At 36.5% G+C, this 21058-nt stretch overlaps 1 protein-coding gene across 1 annotated transcript in view; it reads left to right on the top strand.

The window, feature by feature from the left end:
- eIF5B (eukaryotic translation initiation factor 5B) overlaps window positions 1-21058 on the top strand; it is a 209279-nt gene that overhangs the window by 21894 nt on the left and 166327 nt on the right. The window contains exons 5-12 of the mRNA XM_083119335.1: window positions 1261-1540; window positions 6005-6222; window positions 8751-9003; window positions 9992-10162; window positions 14327-14535; window positions 18204-18288; window positions 20167-20300; window positions 20436-20653. Of these exons, the coding sequence (XP_082975461.1) occupies window positions 1261-1540; window positions 6005-6222; window positions 8751-9003; window positions 9992-10162; window positions 14327-14535; window positions 18204-18288; window positions 20167-20300; window positions 20436-20653 (1568 nt within the window). The remainder of the gene's footprint in view (window positions 1-1260; window positions 1541-6004; window positions 6223-8750; window positions 9004-9991; window positions 10163-14326; window positions 14536-18203; window positions 18289-20166; window positions 20301-20435; window positions 20654-21058) is intronic.

Genomic DNA, 21058 nt, shown 5'->3' with positions numbered 1-21058 from the left:
GCCTTATAGACTGATTTGTGTGTGTAAAGTTCCTGCATCAAATTTGAGATTTTAGTTATCATAATAACCATGATCTTTGTTGCCAGATTTTACATTTTTCTGCTTTAAACATTCAATGTCCCAATAGAGCATAACGTGATAAAAAATTCCCAGGTTTTACAATTTTCTGCATTTAAGTCAGTGTTCCACTGTATCTATTTTGAACTGGAAGTGTGGTTGGTTTTGTTGGTTTATTCACTACATAAAATGTTGTCAAGAGTCTCTACTAGTTGGAAAACCTGGAAATCCTGGAAGGTATTTGCTTTTCCAGGAAATATCTGTGAAAAAACAACATTTTTCTAGGAAAAGCACTAATGATTTGAATTACTTCCATGTAGAAATCTACAATAATGAGTGACTTAGTATTTACAGCTTGTTGCAATGTGGGAGGGGGTGCTTGGTAGATGGTTATCTAGAGTAATATATTAAAACATTAAAATACTCACCAAGGTAAAATTTATAGTATAAAAAATATATACACTAAAAACGTAACGTTTCCACCAAGTGTTTAGGTAAAATTTAGTGAAACTTTCTTCCAGACATGTCCATGTGAACTAATTTCCGTTATGATGTCGTCTGGAACTTTTTTGTTGGTCTGAAAAATCTGGAGAAATCAAGGACTTATTACAGTGGAACGTTGATAACTCGAACCTCAACAACTCGAATAAAACCTGGATAAGATGAATTTTTGTAGTTTATGGGATGCCGTTCGAGCTCAATAACTCAAAAGTAGACACTATGGAAAAGCTCTATGAGTCAAAGTTAAATTATAATCACCTCTATAACTCGAAGTTTTAGTCCTACAGACCTCAATAAGTCGAAGTGTAGTAAACTTTAGACCTCTATAACTCGAAGTCGGTGATTTTGTCCCTCCATAACTCGAACCTTGGTAAGTCGAAATTCTTGATACCTCGATTTTTTCCTCCCCTCAAGTTTGAGTTATTAAGGTTCCACTGTATTAAGAAAATTGTAGACACACTGATTGTCTGTACAATGTACTTATATTGTTATTATACATCAGAGTATTTTTTGTTGAGAAAAATGCAATAGAATCTGAATTTTTAGATTTTCTTCAGTCTTGGTTGTCCCATTTCCTGGATTTTTTTTTCTTAATTTTAAGATTTTTTAACTTGATCATCGTGAAAAACAAATAATTGAGGTTAAGCTGTATTGTTTTATAATAATTTCTATTCATTTTATTTTTTTAAATTTTATTTTAAGGAAGCTGCAAAGAAAGATCAGGAAGAGCCAAAGCCTACGATAGAGAAACAGGACTCCATAGATAAGGAAAAATCTCCAGAAACAGAACCAGCAAAACCTCCAAAAACTAGACAGGCAAAACCTCCAGAAACCAAACAGGCAGAACCTCCAGAAACCAAACAGGCAGAACCTTCAGAAACCGAACAGGCAGAACCTTCAGAAACCGAACAGGCAAAACCTTCAGAAACCGAACAGACTGAAGGAAAGCCTCCACCGAGCAAAGATGGAGAAGAGAAAGAAGGTAAGCCTTTTGTTTATATTCCATGATTTGCAGGAGAAGCAATGATTTAAAGCAATTGAAGGCCGACCTCCATGGCAGAGTGGTTAGCACAGCATGCTACAATATCAGGGGTCCTGGGTTCGAATCCAAACCTGATCATGGGTGTTCTTTGTGAGTGTGTGCAGATAAACTAATACACCAATATTGACGAATATTGATTGAGTAGTAATTAACCCCTCCCCTGCGGTGACGTTGAAGTGAAGTGCAACCAAAAAAAGTCTTCTATATTTAGATGCAACCGCAAATTTGTGTCATCGTAAATAATGCAAAAGATAACTATAAAAGACTTGCCGCAAAATGAAGCTAAGGAAAACAATCTATATATAGGCTCTGCTGCAAATAAACATTCCATATTAGGTAAGGTCAAAGTTAAGTTTCCTTACTGCATACAACACCATGCCTTGAAGGCACATTTAGGGTATGTGAGGGTAAGGGCCCCACACCCCCACTACATATTCTCGATCTCTGACATTTTGGAGGTGATATGATCAGCACCATGCTCCAACCACCTTTACCCTCCAGGGTTGTTCCCAGGTACACTTTGATTTGAGGCTGTGAGAGCCCCAGAGCTGCTTTATGCAGGGACTAGGCTGGTAAAATTCTGACCTCAAAACATCCACCCCAGGAATCTAACCCGGGTCTCCTGCATTGCAGTCAGACACCCTACAAACTACAACACCACAGCTCTTAATTCCATATTGCCAAAAAAATATTTTACAGGAATTGACAGAGCATCAACAATGGATTATTTGATTGCCAATAGCCCATATAGTCTATAGTCTAATAATAGCACAAAAAAGTGGTGTCTATAAAAATGACTTGCCGCAATACAAGAACCGTTAATTTTGAAATACCATCTGTATATAGATGCTTCGCAAAAAAGGCCCAATTTTAGAGAGTCCATATATAGCTCCACTGCAGTTAATGGGTTAAAATATCCAATCCTTAATTAAAATACAATAACTTGGAATATTACAGTCCAAATATTTTGTTATTTTGGACTTCATCATTTTTAAGCTCATACACATGTAAATAATACTTTTATCAGTTACAATTGAACCAATGAATGAATTTAACTGCAACATTCAAGATTTACTATGCAGCTTTCAACAGACTATAATGACTACAAATTTTCACAGCTTGCCTGTGTAACCATGGTTATTTTGTATTAAATGCTAATGGAAGACATGTTTGTTTGTAGTTGTACTTTTTTTTTACATGTTCCATATTTTGAAGAACAATTAAATAAACACTTTTCCCTATACAAAAAATAAAAAGTTACTTAATAAGATAACATATTGGGGCATAACCAATATCAGTTTGAGAATTGATACCAGTACTGAAATTTAGGGATGGGACAGATTAATCGGTACTCTGTCGGTAACGGTTGGTATTGGCATATTGATTTATCGGTAAAGTTACAGATTATTTTACCGATCCAACATATCTTATAATATCTTATACGTAGAAAATTCTACGATTTTGTTATAATTTTTATGGATAATCTCCATACCCTACATTTTAATATGCAACTTCTTTTGCACTGCAGTCACCTTGAAATGCACATTTATTAAAGAGGTCAATGAACAACTCAGGTCTTCAAGAACCATTTTGAATTTTATAATTAAAGTACTCACTTTTTCTGCGAAGTTGTTTTACATTATTTTCTATTAATTTTGGTAGCCACTGCCACCATCCTCGTTGGAATTCGTTGTGTTGTTGCTTGGCGCGTTTCTGTTGTTTTTTTCCTAATTCGCCGCTAGGTGTGCTGCTGCCACCTGTATGTCTGCGTATATGTAGTCTGCTGTTCACCGGTGTTAATTGCTGCAGTAACTGAAGTCAGGCGTGGTGTGCCTGACCACAACGAATTCCAACGAGGCGGTGGCAGTGGCTACCGAAACTAATAGAAAATAATACATAGATAGTGGTCAGACACACCACTTCTTTTACTGCAGCAATTAACACTGGCCAGTACTTTATCGGTATTGGCCAAAATTTCATCGGTCCACTGAAATTATAATGATTAAAAGTTGTTCAGCATGTTGATTAATATTAGTGTGTAAGTATTCCACTTTCATTTACCAAGAGTTTTTGCTTTAAAAATATTCAAGTAGTACATGAGAATATTACACAAAATCCAGCTTTTCACACATAACCAATGCAAAATTAAAAGAAATCTGAAACTTTGCATAATTCCCAGGATAATTTTACTCCTTGAAAGTGGCATTTTTGTGGACCCTGTGCAAGATGAAAATGCTGAAAAAGTTTCAGTCAGTATCGGTAAATAAATTCCAACCGATTCTTACATCAGCATCGGTGTTGGCTCATTTCTATTAATTACATTACCTATGTTCAATTAATTTTGTCCCCCTCCCAAAAATCGTACCCATGATGCAATACATATCAAGATGGCCCCTTCAGGGCACCCTTGTATACATACAGTCAGTTGTGAATGGTGGTACAATTGAATTACCTATTGGGGCACAAATAGCAGCCCCTTATTACTTCGGTGTAAAATCTTCATTTGCCTGCACTGAATGTGATACATGCTCCCACAGAAACAGTGTGAATATTACAGGTTGTTTTCTAATGCAATTAATTGTATTTGTATGAGTTAGTTAACTGGCTAGTCGACAGTGCAAGCCTCTTCCAAACATTAAATGTTAATTCTAAAAATGATATGTTATGGTTCATTCAGCCTTTTTCCTATGGCAAATCCTACTCAACAGTACACCAGAATTTGTGTAGTCTAAGACTATGTATTAAATGCAAAGACATAGTCAGAAACGGTAGAGACTTGGATTTCACTATGCCTTTCAAGCAGTTTCTTCTCTTCAAGGAACATTTAGAGTATATTAAACCTCTAAAAGAATTATATATGTTCTGTGTACATGAGAATGTATGTAAATATATTTGTGTGCATATGTGTTTATATATGAGTGAGCATGTGTGTATATATATATATATATATATATGATAAAAGGAAGGAGGGCCACAACGGCTAAATAAAAAGTGAAAGAGGAGAGAGGAAACACTCACCGGACAAAGAAAAAATTCAAATTTTCATGATGTTATGTCACATCTTCAGGAGTAGATAGACGTGTGTGTGTGAATATGTCTGTATACGAGGGTCACTCTGAAAGTTTTGAGAATGGAAGCCTTAAAATGAAAAAAATCTATTCTTTCCATTACATCTTCTCAAAGTACCCTCCATCACACACTTTACAACGTGTCATCCATTCAAACCACTTTTTGAATGTTGAATGTCATGCGGCATGCTACAAAGATACTGTTCATATGCAGCCACCGCAGCTTCAGATGAGTCAGATCGACGACCACGAATGTTTTCTTTCACTTTAGGAAAAATAAAAAATCAAGGGGCCAGATCTGGGCTGTAAGGGGGATGGTGTAATGTTTTGACTCCTGACTCATTCAGAAAATCTGTTGTCTCTCTTCCGGTGTGAGCAGAGGGATTGTCATGATGCAGCATGATTCCACGCAGGCCTGTCTTTGGATGGTTCCTCCCCAACACATCGAACACTTTGGGCAGACATTTTGTCGTGTACCATCTGGCAGTGACTGTTTTTTGTTCTTCAAGTGGAACTGTCACAATGTGCCCACTAGCAGAGAAAAAAGAACAGATCATCGTTTTGCCAACACTTCTTGATCGCTTCACTTTTGTTGGAGGATCCTCCCCAGGAAAGACCCAGACTGATGACTGCCGCTTCGTTTCAGGATCATATTGGTATATCCAGCTTTCGTCACCTGTTATGATGTTAAAAATGTTTTTTGATCTTCCTCCACTGAATTTGTCCAACATTTCCTGGCACCAATCCACACGTGTCCTTTTCTGCTAATTTGTTAGGTTGTGGGAAATCCAGCGACTGCAAATCTTCCTGACATGAACTTTTACATCTAGGATCTGTCTAACTGCTGCTGATCCAATATTTAGGCTTGTCTGAATCTGCACATATGTACATCGTTGATATTCTCTCAACATTTGTTCAACTTTCGCCACATTTTCATCTGTTTTCACACTCACTTTTGCCTAAACCAACTTTGAAGTCATAAAAAATCATAGCGTGGAAATGCTCTCGTTTTAGATCTATCCTTGCTCGAAACGAAACCTTAACTGCTGCTGTGTAAACTATCATTCTGACTCAGCCCATTGTTGGAGCAAGTTGAAACTTGCAGAGTTTGCTATTGGATGGCCAATCTAAATATGGAAACACCAGCAGCCTGTTGCGTTGGCTTATTCTGGTCGATTCTCAAAACTTTCAGAGTGACCCTCGTATACATATGTATCTGGCTCTACAAATATTATTTTATTTCATACTTGGCACCATATAAAATTTGTACTAGTATTCTCTATGCAATTATCAGTGCAGTTGTGTTTTCTCTCTTTCTTCTTCTGTTGTATTGTAGGTGATGAAGATGATGATAAGAAGAAGAAGAAGAAAAAGAAAGAGAAAGGCAAGGAGGAAGAGAAGAAAGAAAAAGAAAAGAAGGGCCCTGGCAAGAAGGCTGTGGCAGCCATGCAGGAAGCTTTAAAGAAAATGAAAGAGGAGCAGGAGAGGCAACAAAAGGAAGAAGAGGAGAGAATAAGAAAAATAGAAGAAGCCGAAAATAGAAAGCAAGAGCAGGTAACAATTAGAAGTAAAACATGTATGTAGATGAAAATAATGAGGTTTATATTTATTTATTTGGCCTTGTTTTTCATGGCAAAGAAGTTAGACTGTGGAGCCTTTTCTTCCACTTGACTATGTTACATCTCCGTGTGCTATGTTGAGGTTGACAGCCTGGGTTTATGAAGTAAGTGTACTAGAAGTGAACTAGTGGCCTGGAAGGGGGAGAGGAAGAGTTAGTGGTACTTGCTGAGGAGAGGGACAAGTTTCGGACTTCCACAAATGTCCTCGATTGGATGGTTGTACTGTAGCCATTACTCAGAGTTGAATTTCGAATTACAACTCTCTCTTCATGACTATTACTCTTCTCGACTACTTTAAACATTCTCCATTTCCCTCATGAGAGGGAAAACCACAACCATAAGTCTTTGGATGTAGTACACGACGACAAAGAATGGCTAGTTCTTAGTTGCCAAGCATCTTACCACTGTCCCTCCATTAAACAGGACAGGAGAGTGGGGCAAAGGGTGGCTACACTAGTCTACACACTCTCTTCGGGATGGGGGGGGGGGGACAGGATACACCGTGATGGGAATTTTCAGTATTACGGCCAAGTATTAAATTCTTATGTAAATAATTTACAATAAATAAATCTCAATATATCTAAAGGCAAATGGACGTATGATGATTTGAAGGAATACCTGTCTATTGCCAATAGTTACTGCTGTATTTCCACAGAACTTCAGATACTATATATTTGTTGAACCTAGGGAGAAAGTTTTAAAATGTAGGGTAAGTGGGGGGAATTGGGTGGGTGGGGTAACTGGGTGGTATCATTTTATTTTATTTTTATTAATTTCCTGTATTGTCATAAAACAATAACTAGTACATGGAATGATAGCTTTATTCATTGGGCACTAATTATATTTTTTTCAGCATTTTCCTGCAATTCTCTAGCGAGTAAAAAAATATTGTTTCGACTATTGCACTTTCCTGACTTTAAAAGTGAAAAACTGTGTTTGTCCTGCCTTAACTACGTAAATGTAACACTAATTTTTTTGTCAAGTGGGAATTGTTTGATTTTTTAGCCTTAAAACAAGTAAATGTACTCCAATAAGTATGAAGCATTTTTAAAAATCTTAATACATGCATTTTAAAGGTGGGGTTGAGGAGGGGAGAAAACTACCTCCCAATTACCCACATGTTTTTCAAAGTTTTGAGATACTCTAAAATATTCTAGGTTGTACCAAAAAGTTGACTGTATGTATTATCATTTACCTACATATATAAACTGTAAGCAGTAGGTTTTTCAAAGCCCTAGAATACTGGGATAATATTGTTTTATTTAGTTTTAAGAAAATTGCGAAGTTTTCTTACAACTATTTGTAATTGAAAAAAATATATTTAAATTTTTTTCTAGTATTAAAACTGAGTGTAAAATGTATTTTTAACACCCTTTTCTCCACAGACTGTAGCACTAATATCTTAAGTTCTAGGTATACCTTCAAATTACCCCCATGGGGGTAATTGGGTTGTAAATTACTTTTTAATTTTTTTAATGCATAAAATAAAGAGCTAAAAGAATTAGGGTTTTTAACAGATGGTAATTGAAGGTTCTCAAGATAATAAATTGGGTCCAAAGTCTTAAAACAAGTATCAGGGTCTACCAGCTTCGTTTTAAAAACATACCTCCAATTCCCCCTGCTTTCCCTACGTGTGTGTATGTTGAAGGTGTAAATCACATAAATATGCAATCTACATCTATATTCAGTCCAGTCCCTTCCAGCACTGACGAGCATAGCGAAAATATGTGGCAACACTTTCGACTGTCAGCCATGGCACATGCTGTTGTTTTGCTGTTGTTTTGACAGCACAAGGGATGGGTAAAGATGCTTTTTCCAGTTCCATGCAAAATAATATGACTGGGTGGGAGGATTGGTTCGAATGGTTTTAACAACTGTTTTGCACATTTTTGCCCATTTGATTTTCACTGATACATTGTAAATATAGTATCAATTTAATTATAATATATTTATAATTTTACATATGAGATAATATGAGTATTAAAAGATATAGCTGTTTAATTGCAAAATCCAATTTTCCACACAATACTGGTCTAAAATTAGTGAAAATATTCAGTTTTATTAGACTTGAGGAGAGTAGCAGCTGGTATGGCGATTATGGCGGGTACTTTCCAATAAAAATTCATTAATGTTAGTGTCAGGACAACCCAAACAGTTATACATTTTTTGGAATGGCTAATGAAAAATGTGACTGTCTAAGACTCCACCCATGTATTTTTTTGACATTTTGTGGAGCCATGTTAGAAATACGTAAATAAATTGACTCAAATTGTGATCTTCAGGCATGGTCACAGGTAGCTAAAACACACCACCCCATTCTAAAGATGTTCTGTTTGTTGGCCAAAATGTGCCACTTTGTGTGAAGGAAGTTTCGGTGTTCGAAATTTGAACTATCACGATATGACCTTCGTTCAGGATTTTTTTGTCAGTAATGTTAATTTAGATTTACCTTTTTCTTTATAGATAAGGTTAGAACAAGAAAAGAAAGAGAAGAGAAAGCAGAAGGAGAAGGAGAGGCGTGAACGTCTGAAGCAGGAAGGAAAGCTTCTGACAAAAAAACAGAGGGCTGATCGTGCGAAAGCCCAGGCCATGATTGATGCTCTAAAAGCACAAGGGATGGATTTGCCAGAGGTGGGAGAAAAGAAACACAGACCAGGAACGAGAATTCGTCCAAATAAAGTTAAGCAGCAGCATTCAATTGAATCAGTGGAAAAAGGTGATTATATATGTTAATTATATGCATGTTAAAAAACAATAAAATTAGTAATTTACTCTGATAAGCTTACTTTTCATTTTTCCGCACAAATTTTCTTTGCGATCGATTTCGCCACCCATCTGACATGCCTGACGAAGCCACCAGACGGGTGGCAAAATCAATCGCAAAGAAAATTTTGCGCGGAAAAATGAAAAGTAAGCTTATCAGAGTAAATTAATTACCTAACTCCATGTAACCGCCAAACAGATACTTTTAGATACAATAAAATTAGTATTAGTTGTTATTCCTTATGTGGAGAACTTGAGTTAGCTCAACAAAATGTATTTAATAATATCTAAGATATTAACAAACAATTACATTTTAACTCCACAATGCAAAAAGTATGCTGATGCCCAAGGCCTGCCAAACAGCTTTTCGTTGGGTGATGCATGGTCAGTGCTTTGTGTCCCATCACCTCTGTTTTCTGGCTTTTGAAACTAGACAGTGTGTCTACCAATCTGGAAAACCTGGAAATGTCAGGAAATTTATTGTTTTTCTGGGGGGGGGGGGCAATTTTTTGGAGTACTGCACTAAAAAGTAGGTTTATGAATAAAGTGAAAAATGACTAGCAAGAGATTTTAAATTTGTTGCAGACAAACTGCATACAGTGGCAGCAATTAGCGGGAGGGAATTCGCTACTTTTGCACCCATACTATGCTAATCCTTATCTACAAAGGGAAATATACTGTCTTTGCCGCTCCAGTTTTGGTACGTTGCCCCTCTGGTTTTGTAACCCAATCGCCGCCACTGATTCCATATTAATTATACCAGAAAAAGGTGTCATGTTTTGCACTATTTTCAAGTAGAAATCTACTACAGTATGGGAACAGTATTAGTTATATTTGTGTGAAAACTTAAAATTCTGGAATGTAAAGTCAGAATTCCATTGTATATAATGTTGATTTCTGCTTTGGAGATCTTGTTCTATTTTAAGTTTTCCTCTTTCTAGTTTCTGGGGAGCATAAAGATGAAGAAATAGAAGAAACTAAAGTAGAAGTAGAAATTGTAGATGCAGAAAAAGAAGTGCCAAAACCAGCGGATGATGTTAAGGATAGTTGGGATCAAGAAAGTGAAGGTGAAGTCAAGGATACATGGGATGCCGAATCAACAGAAGATGAAGGTGAGTACTTGTGAGTAGAGAAGGGAAACTTGTGAATAATTTGGTTGTTTATTTATATTCAAAAATGTAAAGAAGTAGCAGGTATTTCATCGCTTTATATTCTTGATGGGAGATATTCTATATAAAAATGTTTTTTACGAGGTGCATCCAGAAAGTAAGTTTCCCTATTTTTTAAAAAAAAAAAAACAACACGGTTTCAGGAAACCATTTATTGGCAACAGGTACAGCAAAGGTTCAGCTATTTTTCAACATAGCAACCACCAGAATTGAGACACTTGTTGTATCGTGGTATCAACTTTTGGATCCCACTGTCGTAGAACTCTGCCGCCTGTGAATGGAACCAGCATGTGACAGACGTCTTCAGCTCTTCGTCGTTGCCAAAATGCTCACCGGAGGACAGGAATTTCTTGAGGTGCAAGAAAACGTGAAAATCGCTGGGAGCTAGATCAGGATTGTAAGGTGGATGATCAAACAACTCCCAGCCAAATTCCGTCAAAACAGCTGCTGTGCGCCGAGCCGTATGTGGACGAGCATTGTCATGGAGGAGCACAACACCTGTAGTAACAATGCCACGCCTCTTGTTTTGAATGGCACGTCGCAATTTCCTTAGTGTTTCACAGTAATGGTCAGCGTTCACCGTTTCACCTCTGGGGAGGAAGTCAATGAGCAAAATGCCCTTCCTGTTCCAAAACACGGTGCACATCACTTTCTGTACCGACAGAGTCTGTTTGAATTTCTTCTTGACCGGAGATCCACTATGCCGCCAATGCATTGACTGCTACTTGGTTTCCGGGGTGAAGTGCGAAATCCACGTCTCATCGCCCGTGACGATCCTGTCGAGGAAATCATCGCCGTCATCATGGTACCATTTGCAGGAATGTCAGTGCTGCTCTTGAACGTTTCATTTTGTGTAAAGGTGTCAGGTTTTTCGGCACCCACCTGGCACACAATTTTTTGAACAGCAGGTGCTGCGTGAGAATCTCATGCAACACGGATCGCGATATCTGCTGAAAAAGGCTACTCAACTCCGTAATCGTGAAGCGACGGTTCTCTACGATGCGCTGCCGCACCAGCTCAACCAGATCATCAGTGATGAGGGATGGACGCCCACTGCGCTCTTCATCATGGACACTTTGACGACCTTCCGAAAACTGCCGACACCAGCGACGCACCATCTGCTTACTCATAATGTTCGGCCCATAGACCTCACAGAGCTGACGATGAATGTCAATTGGCGCAATGCTTTGTGCATTCAGGAACTTTATCACCAACCGAACCTCGCATGCGGCGGGAGAAGGAATACGAGCTTCCATTTCGGACCACTGCTGCCTCGCTACTGGTATGAGGCGGGAGAAGGAATACGAGCTTCCACTTCGGACCACTGCTGCCTCGTTACTGGCACCGGGCGGGATCTGTCCGCCTGGCATATGATTGATACGTCTTAGCTCTGCTGCGCATGTGCAATTTACACGGCTCATTATGTTAACTTTCATGGGAAAAAAATAGGGAAACTTACTTTCTGGATGCCTCATATATTAATTTATTTTGAAGAATGTTGGATATACTTTATTCTCACAAATAGCAAACACAATTGGTCACTTAAAACTTGGGTATTACTAGAATGTAGATTTAATGGCACTAAACTTGTAAAATAGGCACCAAAAATTGTGAAAATAATCACTAAGAAATTTTTTAACAAGCACAAAATAGGTAGTGAACACACACATTTTCCACAGTCACTTGCACACATTGTCTTCAATTAGAGATTTGAAATCAGCAGAGCATTAGCACAAGGTGTTGAATTGGAAGGACATTAAGTATTGTACGTACCAGTAATTTTTTTATTGAAGTAGAGAGTTCTTTTCCTGTAATACTTTTAAAATAGCCTAAACAATAGGGATGGACTGACATGAAATTTTGGCTGATACCCATAAACAAAGTGGCACAATATTACTTATAGATATATTGGATCTGTAAAATTATTTGTAATTTTACTGATAAACTGATACACCCATATGCCTATATCAGCTGATACCAATAGAGTACCAATTAATCTGTACCATCCCTACTAAACAACACATGCCTACAATTTGCAATTGAATTTTTAACTGTCTCCATGCAGAGTGGTCATCATAACATTCCACAAAGCCAGAGGTCCCCAGTTCGAACCCTTTTCAGGCATCCGTTTTATCAATTCATCATTCATTCTCATGGTGACAATTAATCCAAGAGGAAGAAAAGCTGCATAAAATAATTTAGATAGAATTAGAATTTTTAGATCTACTCATATCCTTCTTCAGAGAGGCAAAGGTTTCTAATATCTATGACTTTACTTGTACTCGACTAATAGAGTAAGGAGCACAAGCAGCTCTGTTCAAAACTCCAGGGAGAAATGGGTAAAATATTACACCTACTTCACTGAAGTACTGTGAACCTTTCTGGGCTAGAAACTGCAGAAAATTCAGCTATGTGACATCATCTGTCAAGTTGCAGTTGGTAGACTGCGAGAGTGGACAACTGTTGCTTGTAACTTGTCATTCTCGCTCTTCTGCTACATAACACCACCTGGCAGTGACTCACTTCAGCTTGTTTAAATCATGGGAATTTATCACCCCACAGATTCTTTCAGTCAAGAGAACGAGATTATTTAACTAAAACACAATAGAAATGATCACATGAAGACTCGTAGCATTCACGTGATGCCTCTCAGGATATTGGGTAATATCTCTCTTCGTTAGTTGTTCAAACCAAATCAAAATTAAGTTTTCACTAAGAAAAAAGTATATTACTTTTTTAGCAAAATAAAAATACTTATGTGCGAAGTTCCATTGGAATTTCAAAGAAAGAACAGCATATTACAATTCAGCTTGATCACTGTTTAAAACTCAAAGCCCGGACTAAAAGTCAAGACAAAACACGATTGTAATTCCCATGGCAACAGCTCTTACAAGATATGTACATTAAGGTCAGTCACTATCTTGACATTAACAGTGATAGGTAAAATATAAAATACCACAAGAATCACAAAATGAATAACAAGAGATTAAGATTAATAACAATAAACATTTGTACACCCAACAGCGAAAGAAACAGTAGGCAAATTGTCCACCACCATTTTCATTCGGTTCGTATTACACAATGTGATGACAATGAATTGAAATAATGACGTCAATAAGCAGAGAACAATGTCAGCTTCGAACCAACATAGTTTCATTCCTTAAAACAACACAGGATGTAGAATAAAAAGTAATGCAAGTAGTGGTGGACAATTTGCCTACCATTATCTTTGCAGTTGACTGTACCACGAGATAGGTAATTAGGATGGAACAATAAATATAGTGCAATGGGAAAGGACGTGTCAACTCTTCGGAAGCCTATGTTTGCAATACATATACCACTTGGTACAGGAATTGTTTGCTTCATCTTTAAATGATTCTTAATAATGAGAAGTAAAAGCATGGTGTTATCCTAGGCATTCTGAAAATAAAAGGGAGGGTGTTAGCACCATGCTCCGTGGGGAAAATGAGTGTTGGTCTGAAATCTTACATTTGACACATATAATTTAATTGTGGTCACAGTACCTTGGAACAACATTGTTTTTTGAGGGAAAATGCCTTGGTTAGCCCTTCAAGGAAAAAATGCCTTTCTTGTCCCCTTCCGAAAAAAAGAAAAAAATTCTGTGGATGTCCATGACTCACTACATAATCTAAACCATATGTAATCCAAGAGATATGTGGCACACATGTCACCATGGTGAGATATGGGTTTTGAATTTGTATCTCCCTTATATAATGTTCCTTTTCTACCGCTAATGGTTAATCGCAATGATGGGAATGTACATGAAATTGTTGTTGTGAAACTGGCTTACACATCCATGTGATACCACTGTTTTAAACTTGTGCATGTAAAGTTACAATGGGAAATTGTGCATTTTGTAATATATCCATGCTTTAGCATTGTCAGCTTGCTATTTTGTAGTGTTATGTTGGGATTAGTTAACTGTTGTTTACTTTCATGCTGAAAATCCCGCTGCTGGTTAAGACTGACAATTATCTCCAATTGGCAGATAGTAACAGAAAGATTAGCTAGACATTGATGCTTTTTTTTTACTTTTTCAAACTTACTCAACTCTGCCCCTAACTGATTTTGTTCTCTTTGTTTTAGACAAGTCAGAAGAAACAAAGACTGAAAGAAAAAGGGTAAGCAAACAAAAGAGCAAAGAGGAAGAGGAAGATGATGAAGAAGATGAAGACTCTGATTCTGAAGATGAATCTGATGATGATGAAGATGATAGTGAAGAAGAAAGCTCTAGTGAAGAAGACCACAAAACAGATGCTGAAAAACGAAGAGAGAAAGCTCTGGCAAGGATACAGGTACAGTAGTGAATTTTAATGTGTATTAGAGATGAAATCTGAAAGAGGTTCTCTCCGGATATCAACCAGGTCAATTCTGGATATGATTCCGAGTTTTCGAGAGCTATCATCACTCTCATCTTCATTATTTGCTGCCAGTAAAGCTTCAAGAATTATTTCATTGTGTATCAAACTTGCCGATTCCTGTTTACAACCCAGCATTTCTATAATTACAGTAAAACCTCGATTTTACATTTTTCAGGGGACCGAGCTGAAAATACTTAAAATACAGGAAAATGTAAAATCGAGAAAAATTTTATAGCATTTTGCTATGTTGGGACCATCAGAATTAAATGTATGATGCGGGAAAATGTAAAATCCGGGAACGTAAAATCGGGGTTTCATTGTAGTCTGTAATTGATTTGTTGTTTTATGTCTACTTTATGCACAGATAGGCTAATCTGGACTGGACCTACAGTTTAAAGTCTGTTACGAACCACTATGTGCTTCCACCAGGTATCAAACCCAAGAATACAAGGTCCCTTAGTCTGTAATTGTATTTTCCTTGTTTATGATTGCTTTTCTGCCCCCTTTGATGACAATGATGATGAGTGACAATTAACCTTTTGCCGCCCAAGGCCTTTTTCACAAGTAAGCCTCTATTGCCCAAGCCGATTTTGAGTAAAATGCAGAGTTCCAATTAAATGAGTGTAGATCGGAGGCTAATTGCCCTAGAGAGATGAGTGATATACCGTTGTACGCGGAATGAACCAGAGATTCAGACTATATGAAATTTTTGAAAATTCGGCGTGTATGTGGCAGGGGGGAGGGGGCTAACTCTCAAAATTCCAAAATTTCGGAAAAAAAAATTTGGTTCCCCCACCCTCCCCCCAAGAAAAAAGTACATGACAGTGTCGACATGCACATGGAAATGATCGCTGACATGTAAGGAACACAAAAATATTTGCATTATTATCATATGACCAATGTAACTTGAGTTGTACCCCCAAAAGGAGTGGTCGCACGCCACTGATTCAAGCTTCAAAATGCAGCGGTACCTTGAAATGACTATAGCTCAGAAACTAAATGCCCTAGAGATATGAAAGATATACCGTTGTACGCAGAATGAATCACAGATTCAGACGATATATAATTTATGCACATTCGGCGTACATATGGAGGGGGAAAGGGGGGTAAAGAAATCCCCTCAAAAATACTTTTCTTAAAAAAAAATGGTGTCCCCCCCACCCCGAAAAAAATGTCAAAATGCAAAAAATTCAAAATTTTTGCAAATTTGGTGTATATATGGAGGGGGAAGGGAGAAAACTCCCAAAAATTATTTTAAAAAATTGTCACTTCACCCAAAAAATGTCCTCGCACTTGGGCACAAAACGACACCTACGCACACCATTCACGGACGAAAAGCTAGAACGTAGTGACAAATGAGAGCCAATTCTTGCAGCTGCTTGAAATTCTATTTTTAGACAATGCTGGGTAACCCCTGTTGCCACGTGTGCTAAAAAAACAAAGGTTTCCTTCAGTGCACTTCGAAATTCCATTCTCACAACACAGATTCAACAACCAGTCTTCCCCCTCCCCCCCCCCTGCTTGCGCCCTCACGGAAAACTTTCATTTTGACATTGGATACTGATAAACAAGCTTCCTTCGAATGCACTTAGCAGGAGGGAGTGAAAAGCATTGCTTTAGAAAAACAAAGCTGGTCTTCTTTTGTCGGCAAAAACTTGACCTTGAAAAGAGACGCAAAAGAGAAGTCCCTTTCCCCGCCTTTTCCCCTCCATTTTCATGAAGACAAAAAAAATGCAAAAAAACATTTCTGTTAAATACATGTGTTAGGAACAAGATAAAAAAATAAAATCGAAATTCTAGCCAAAAATAGAAAAGTTATAACGTAAAAACTATGACCTTGACACAGCGTCTCGATCGAGATGCTTGGTCCCCTGAGGGTTACTTTTGGGTATCTTGTTCGAGACGCTTGGGCAGCAAAAGGTTAAGTGAAATTGATGATGGAACACTCGCAAACAAACACCCATGCCTACCTCAAGACCTGGAAAGACCAGTTTTTTATACAATGAAACCATTTCCAAATTTTACATTTTCCACATTTAAAATTTTTCACTTTCTTATTTATCTTTGTTGAGTGAATAATATCAGGCATGCTACGTCTGAAGCAGAGAATTAAATGTAAATTAATATTTTGATATTTAACTAGCAAAAGATAACATAAACAAATATTCAGGGTCATTTCATCCATGATGGCTGTTGTTAGAGAAAAATTCCACATGAATGAAATGTGCCACTTCAGCACGTGAAACTGAAACTTTGTGAATAATAAACTTGTGTCATATTCCAATTTCTATGGTTTGTATGAAGAATTCAAATATTACACTCAAACTATTACAAATTCAAAAACAGTATAAAGGAATTCTGGCCTGTCCTTTTGTCAATTTAACCACATCATCACTCATCATCTTTGTCGTGATTAGCCAAAAGGGCAGAAAAGTGAAACTAAATAACAAAAATACAAATACATTTGTAATTATTGTTATGTAATATTGCTAAGGGATCATAAAATCAACAAATGTTGCAAAGTTTTTAGAAAATAAATTTCCAAGTAAGGTTATTGTGTTCTATATATGTATATATATCAGTTTAGTGGGTATATGAAAAAAAATAAGCTATTCTTAACATCCAAGGTCCCCAAAAATACGACCCATACTCTTGTAACAATACAAACATTCGATGCACACCAGATCAAAACAAGTGACAAAATCAGGAACCCATCAGTGCAGAACCATCCACTGCCAAAGATGGAACTAACACACCACACCAAAGAAGTGGAGGGTAAAGTGTCACATCAACTAGCATCACCAAACCCACTGACGGGAGAAAGAATAGCCAAATTGCCAAAAAGATTGTAAACTCAAGTTTCAAACTTCTACATTTATGATAAAGTTGTTAGGAATAGATTAATTGGTTCTGTTCAAAAAATTACCAAGTTTGAAACAGCTTTGATAGAAGAACAAAATGTGTGGACTCGGTAAAGTTACATGGGATTAAATTGCAAGTGATGTCTTCCATCATTCATGCTGCTGTCACTAGCGTAGCCAGGAATGGGGCTCAATTTGTTTCCAAAATACTCAGATCTGCAATGAATTTGAACCAAAATGTGGCAGATTTTGGGGCATTGAATTTCAAAATTAATTTAACTTTTCTTGATTGGCTCAAGTTTTCATAATGAATAAGGAAATGTAACTGTCCTATATGTAGACAACAATTTTTTTTTTTCACAATCTTTGCAACACCAAAATACATCAATCATCGCAGAAAATGCTTACAAGTGAATAGAATGATATTAAACACATTTTTCATTCATAGTAACATGTGAAGTAAATCAAATTCAGTATTTTGCGTGGTTTTTAATGTTATTTTACAAATTTCACCATATTTTGTACATTCTCTCAAATCATAAATTTTCTGCTAGTATTTCGTGAACACTGAATTGATATGCATACTTGATTTGTTCTGTACATTGCAAGTGGTTATTAAAACACTATTTTCAACTGACTTTTTTTAAAAATCGAAGCTTGGGCCCAATCGGAAAAGAAATTCTAACTATGTTCTTGACTGCTAATATCAGCTATACAGTGTTTTCTTGTTTCTATTTTCAGAAACGTAGAGAGGATGCAGAGAAGAATAAAAGTTTGGATGTGTTACGAGCTGCAGTTGTCTGTGTGCTTGGTCATGTAGATACAGGTGAGCATTATATAAATTAATTGTAGGTCATGTATTATTTAGTTTTCCATTGTTGTGGTATCTGGCAGGAAATAAATCAATAAATAATAAGCCATTGCTCTGTGGACCTGTAATTGTCACACATTGTTAAAGTTTTTCTTTTGTTCTCATTTTTACATATAAAAGTGTAATATATCAGCAAAAAGGGGTGGTTGAGGAGTTAGAGCCTATTTTATAAGATCTATCCCAAAATTTGCAGAGGGATACAAAGGGCTTTTTTGAAAGGTGTTTGTTAATAATAGTAACAATGGAGATATTATTTTGTAATTCGAGTATGCCGTACCTTCATATGTATACAAATTTAACATAAAAAGACAACTGAAATATCATGAGTAGTTTTCAAGATATGGCACATTAATTGCTGCCACATGGTGCTTCCCAGCCAGGAGAATCCAGCGTATGTTTTTCTAGAATGCCAATTTCAGAGGATAAAACGAAATAATTATAGAGTCAAAATTCAAATTTTTTCTGACTGTTATTGGACCAATGGGTGATAACTAGAGGCATGCAAATTTAGTTTCTGACGAAAAAACTAAAATTAAATAACATGCTGTAATGTTTATTTTTCATGTTTCTGAAAGGTGTGAGGTGCATTTTTCTACCCTGTTTTGTCACGAAATAATGTGAAATATACTCTTAAACACGAAATTTACCGTTTATATACAGACGTGACACTTTCTGAAGTCTGAAGTATCCTGTGAGTTATGCAATTCACGGAAAATTGATTAATTCTGCTGTAAATATTTCACAAGCAAAATTAGGATTATTCACAATTTTAAAACCAAAATCTCATTTTATATAGCACTTTTGATGTGATTATTCACCGCTATAACACCGAAATTTTGCGATTTTATTTACCAAAAATATGTGCCTCATTGATTTTATGAGTGAAGTGAAATTTTAGTGGTATGTAATCGTAGTTAGCAACATTTGCAGAGAGGTGGGGGAGGAAACTGCTCTGCTTCATCAGAGCCATTCTATCTTTTCTTGAACTGGGCTTAAACATAGTGATAGGCAGTTTGCCACAAACTGTACAGTGTTGCTATTGTTTAGAGCAGCAGAAGCTGGTGGCTCTGAATTAGAAGAAGCACTAGTAGAAAGAAAATGTGGTAATAGGGAAAATTAGATCAATAGTTACACATATTAGAGACCTCATTTTCTAATAGTTGTTCTTGTATGTATGCATTGCTTGCATTGGAGAATTATTTTCCTGTAGTTTACGGTTATTACAAGCATAAGAAAACAGTTTTCGTTGTGATGTTTCAGGAGAACACACGCTCCCTTCGTCTTCCACCATCTTTAAAAATTAATATATATATATATAACAGAAAACATCAAGAGTCTTTGTGAAAACAATGATGACTTTGAATTACCTGATGATATTTGGGATTCATAATGTTAAATAAAAAAATGTGATCAAATTTTTGTTTATCTGAAATTAAAATAAAGCAGACTGCTTCTTTTCACAGTTAAGTTGCTATATTACAATAATGTAACATTGACAACATCCATTATATAAGGGATTCTTTTTGTTTAAAAAATTGCTAACCATTGTTATAACTGTATCTTTAGTCAAAATGAAAATAAATGTCTGACGAAGGGAGCGTGTGTTCTCCTGAAACGTCACAACGAAAAACTGTTTTCTTATGCTTGTAATAACCATAAACTACAGGAAAATAACTCATTTTCTAAGTATGTGTAACTATTGATCTAATTTTCTCTTGCCCCATTTTCTTTTTCCAACCTATTCACCTAATTCAAAACCACCAGCCACCTCTGGTTTGCAGCAAAAACTGTATTCTTTTAGATCATTATATTTATTTCCCAATTGTTTTGCAGGTAAAACCAAGATATTAGATAAATTAAGGAGGACTAATGTACAGGATGGAGAAGCAGGAGGTATAACACAGCAAATAGGTGCAACAAATGTTCCAATTGATGCCATCAAGGAGCAGACAAAATTTATTAAAGGAGTAAGTAAATTTGTACTCTACATTCTTCATGGCATGATTCTGTCATGCATCTTGATCTGCAAAATAAAATTTATGTTTATTTCAAGTTCAGATAGAATGCCATTTCTATGTATTATTAAAATATTTTTATTTCAGATTTCAGAAATTGAATTAAGAATTCCTGGACTTCTGATCATAGACACACCTGGCCACGAGTCTTTCAGCAATTTAAGATCTCGTGGATCGTCTTTGTGTGATATTGCTATCCTAGTGGTAGATATAATGCATGGTTTGGAGCCACAAACCATCGAGTCAATCAACCTGCTGAAGACCAAGAAGACACCTTTTGTTGTGGCCTTAAATAAAATTGACAGGTTTGTGTAATTCTATATTTAAAAATGGAAAGAGTTGGAGCTTCAGGATAATACATTGTACAGTCTCATCTTGTTTTCTTGCTAACAGTAATTTCTCAAAGACATAACTAAAGATACATTTGCAGACACACACAGTCCAACAATTAAGTAATGAGACTGATTTTATATTGTGAAAAGGAAACAAAATAATTGAACATTGCCTGTTTATTACTCAAAGTACATCTCTCCTGCATCAATACAGCAATTGGCACAGTTGGCCAATGATCGATATGACATCTGCAAGTCTTTATGTGGTATGACTTGAAGATTGGACCTCACAATCTGTTGGATGGTCCTGTGTTCATCAAAAGTGCGTAATTTCAGCAGCAGCTTCACTTTCGGGAACAGAAAATAACCACAGGGGGA

This window comes from Lepisma saccharinum, chromosome 3 (assembly GCF_977018435.1).
Source record: "Lepisma saccharinum chromosome 3, izLepSacc3.1, whole genome shotgun sequence".
NCBI classification, from domain to species: Eukaryota; Metazoa; Arthropoda; class Insecta; order Zygentoma; family Lepismatidae; genus Lepisma; species Lepisma saccharinum.
This window is presented reverse-complemented; position numbering and strand designations above follow the sequence as displayed.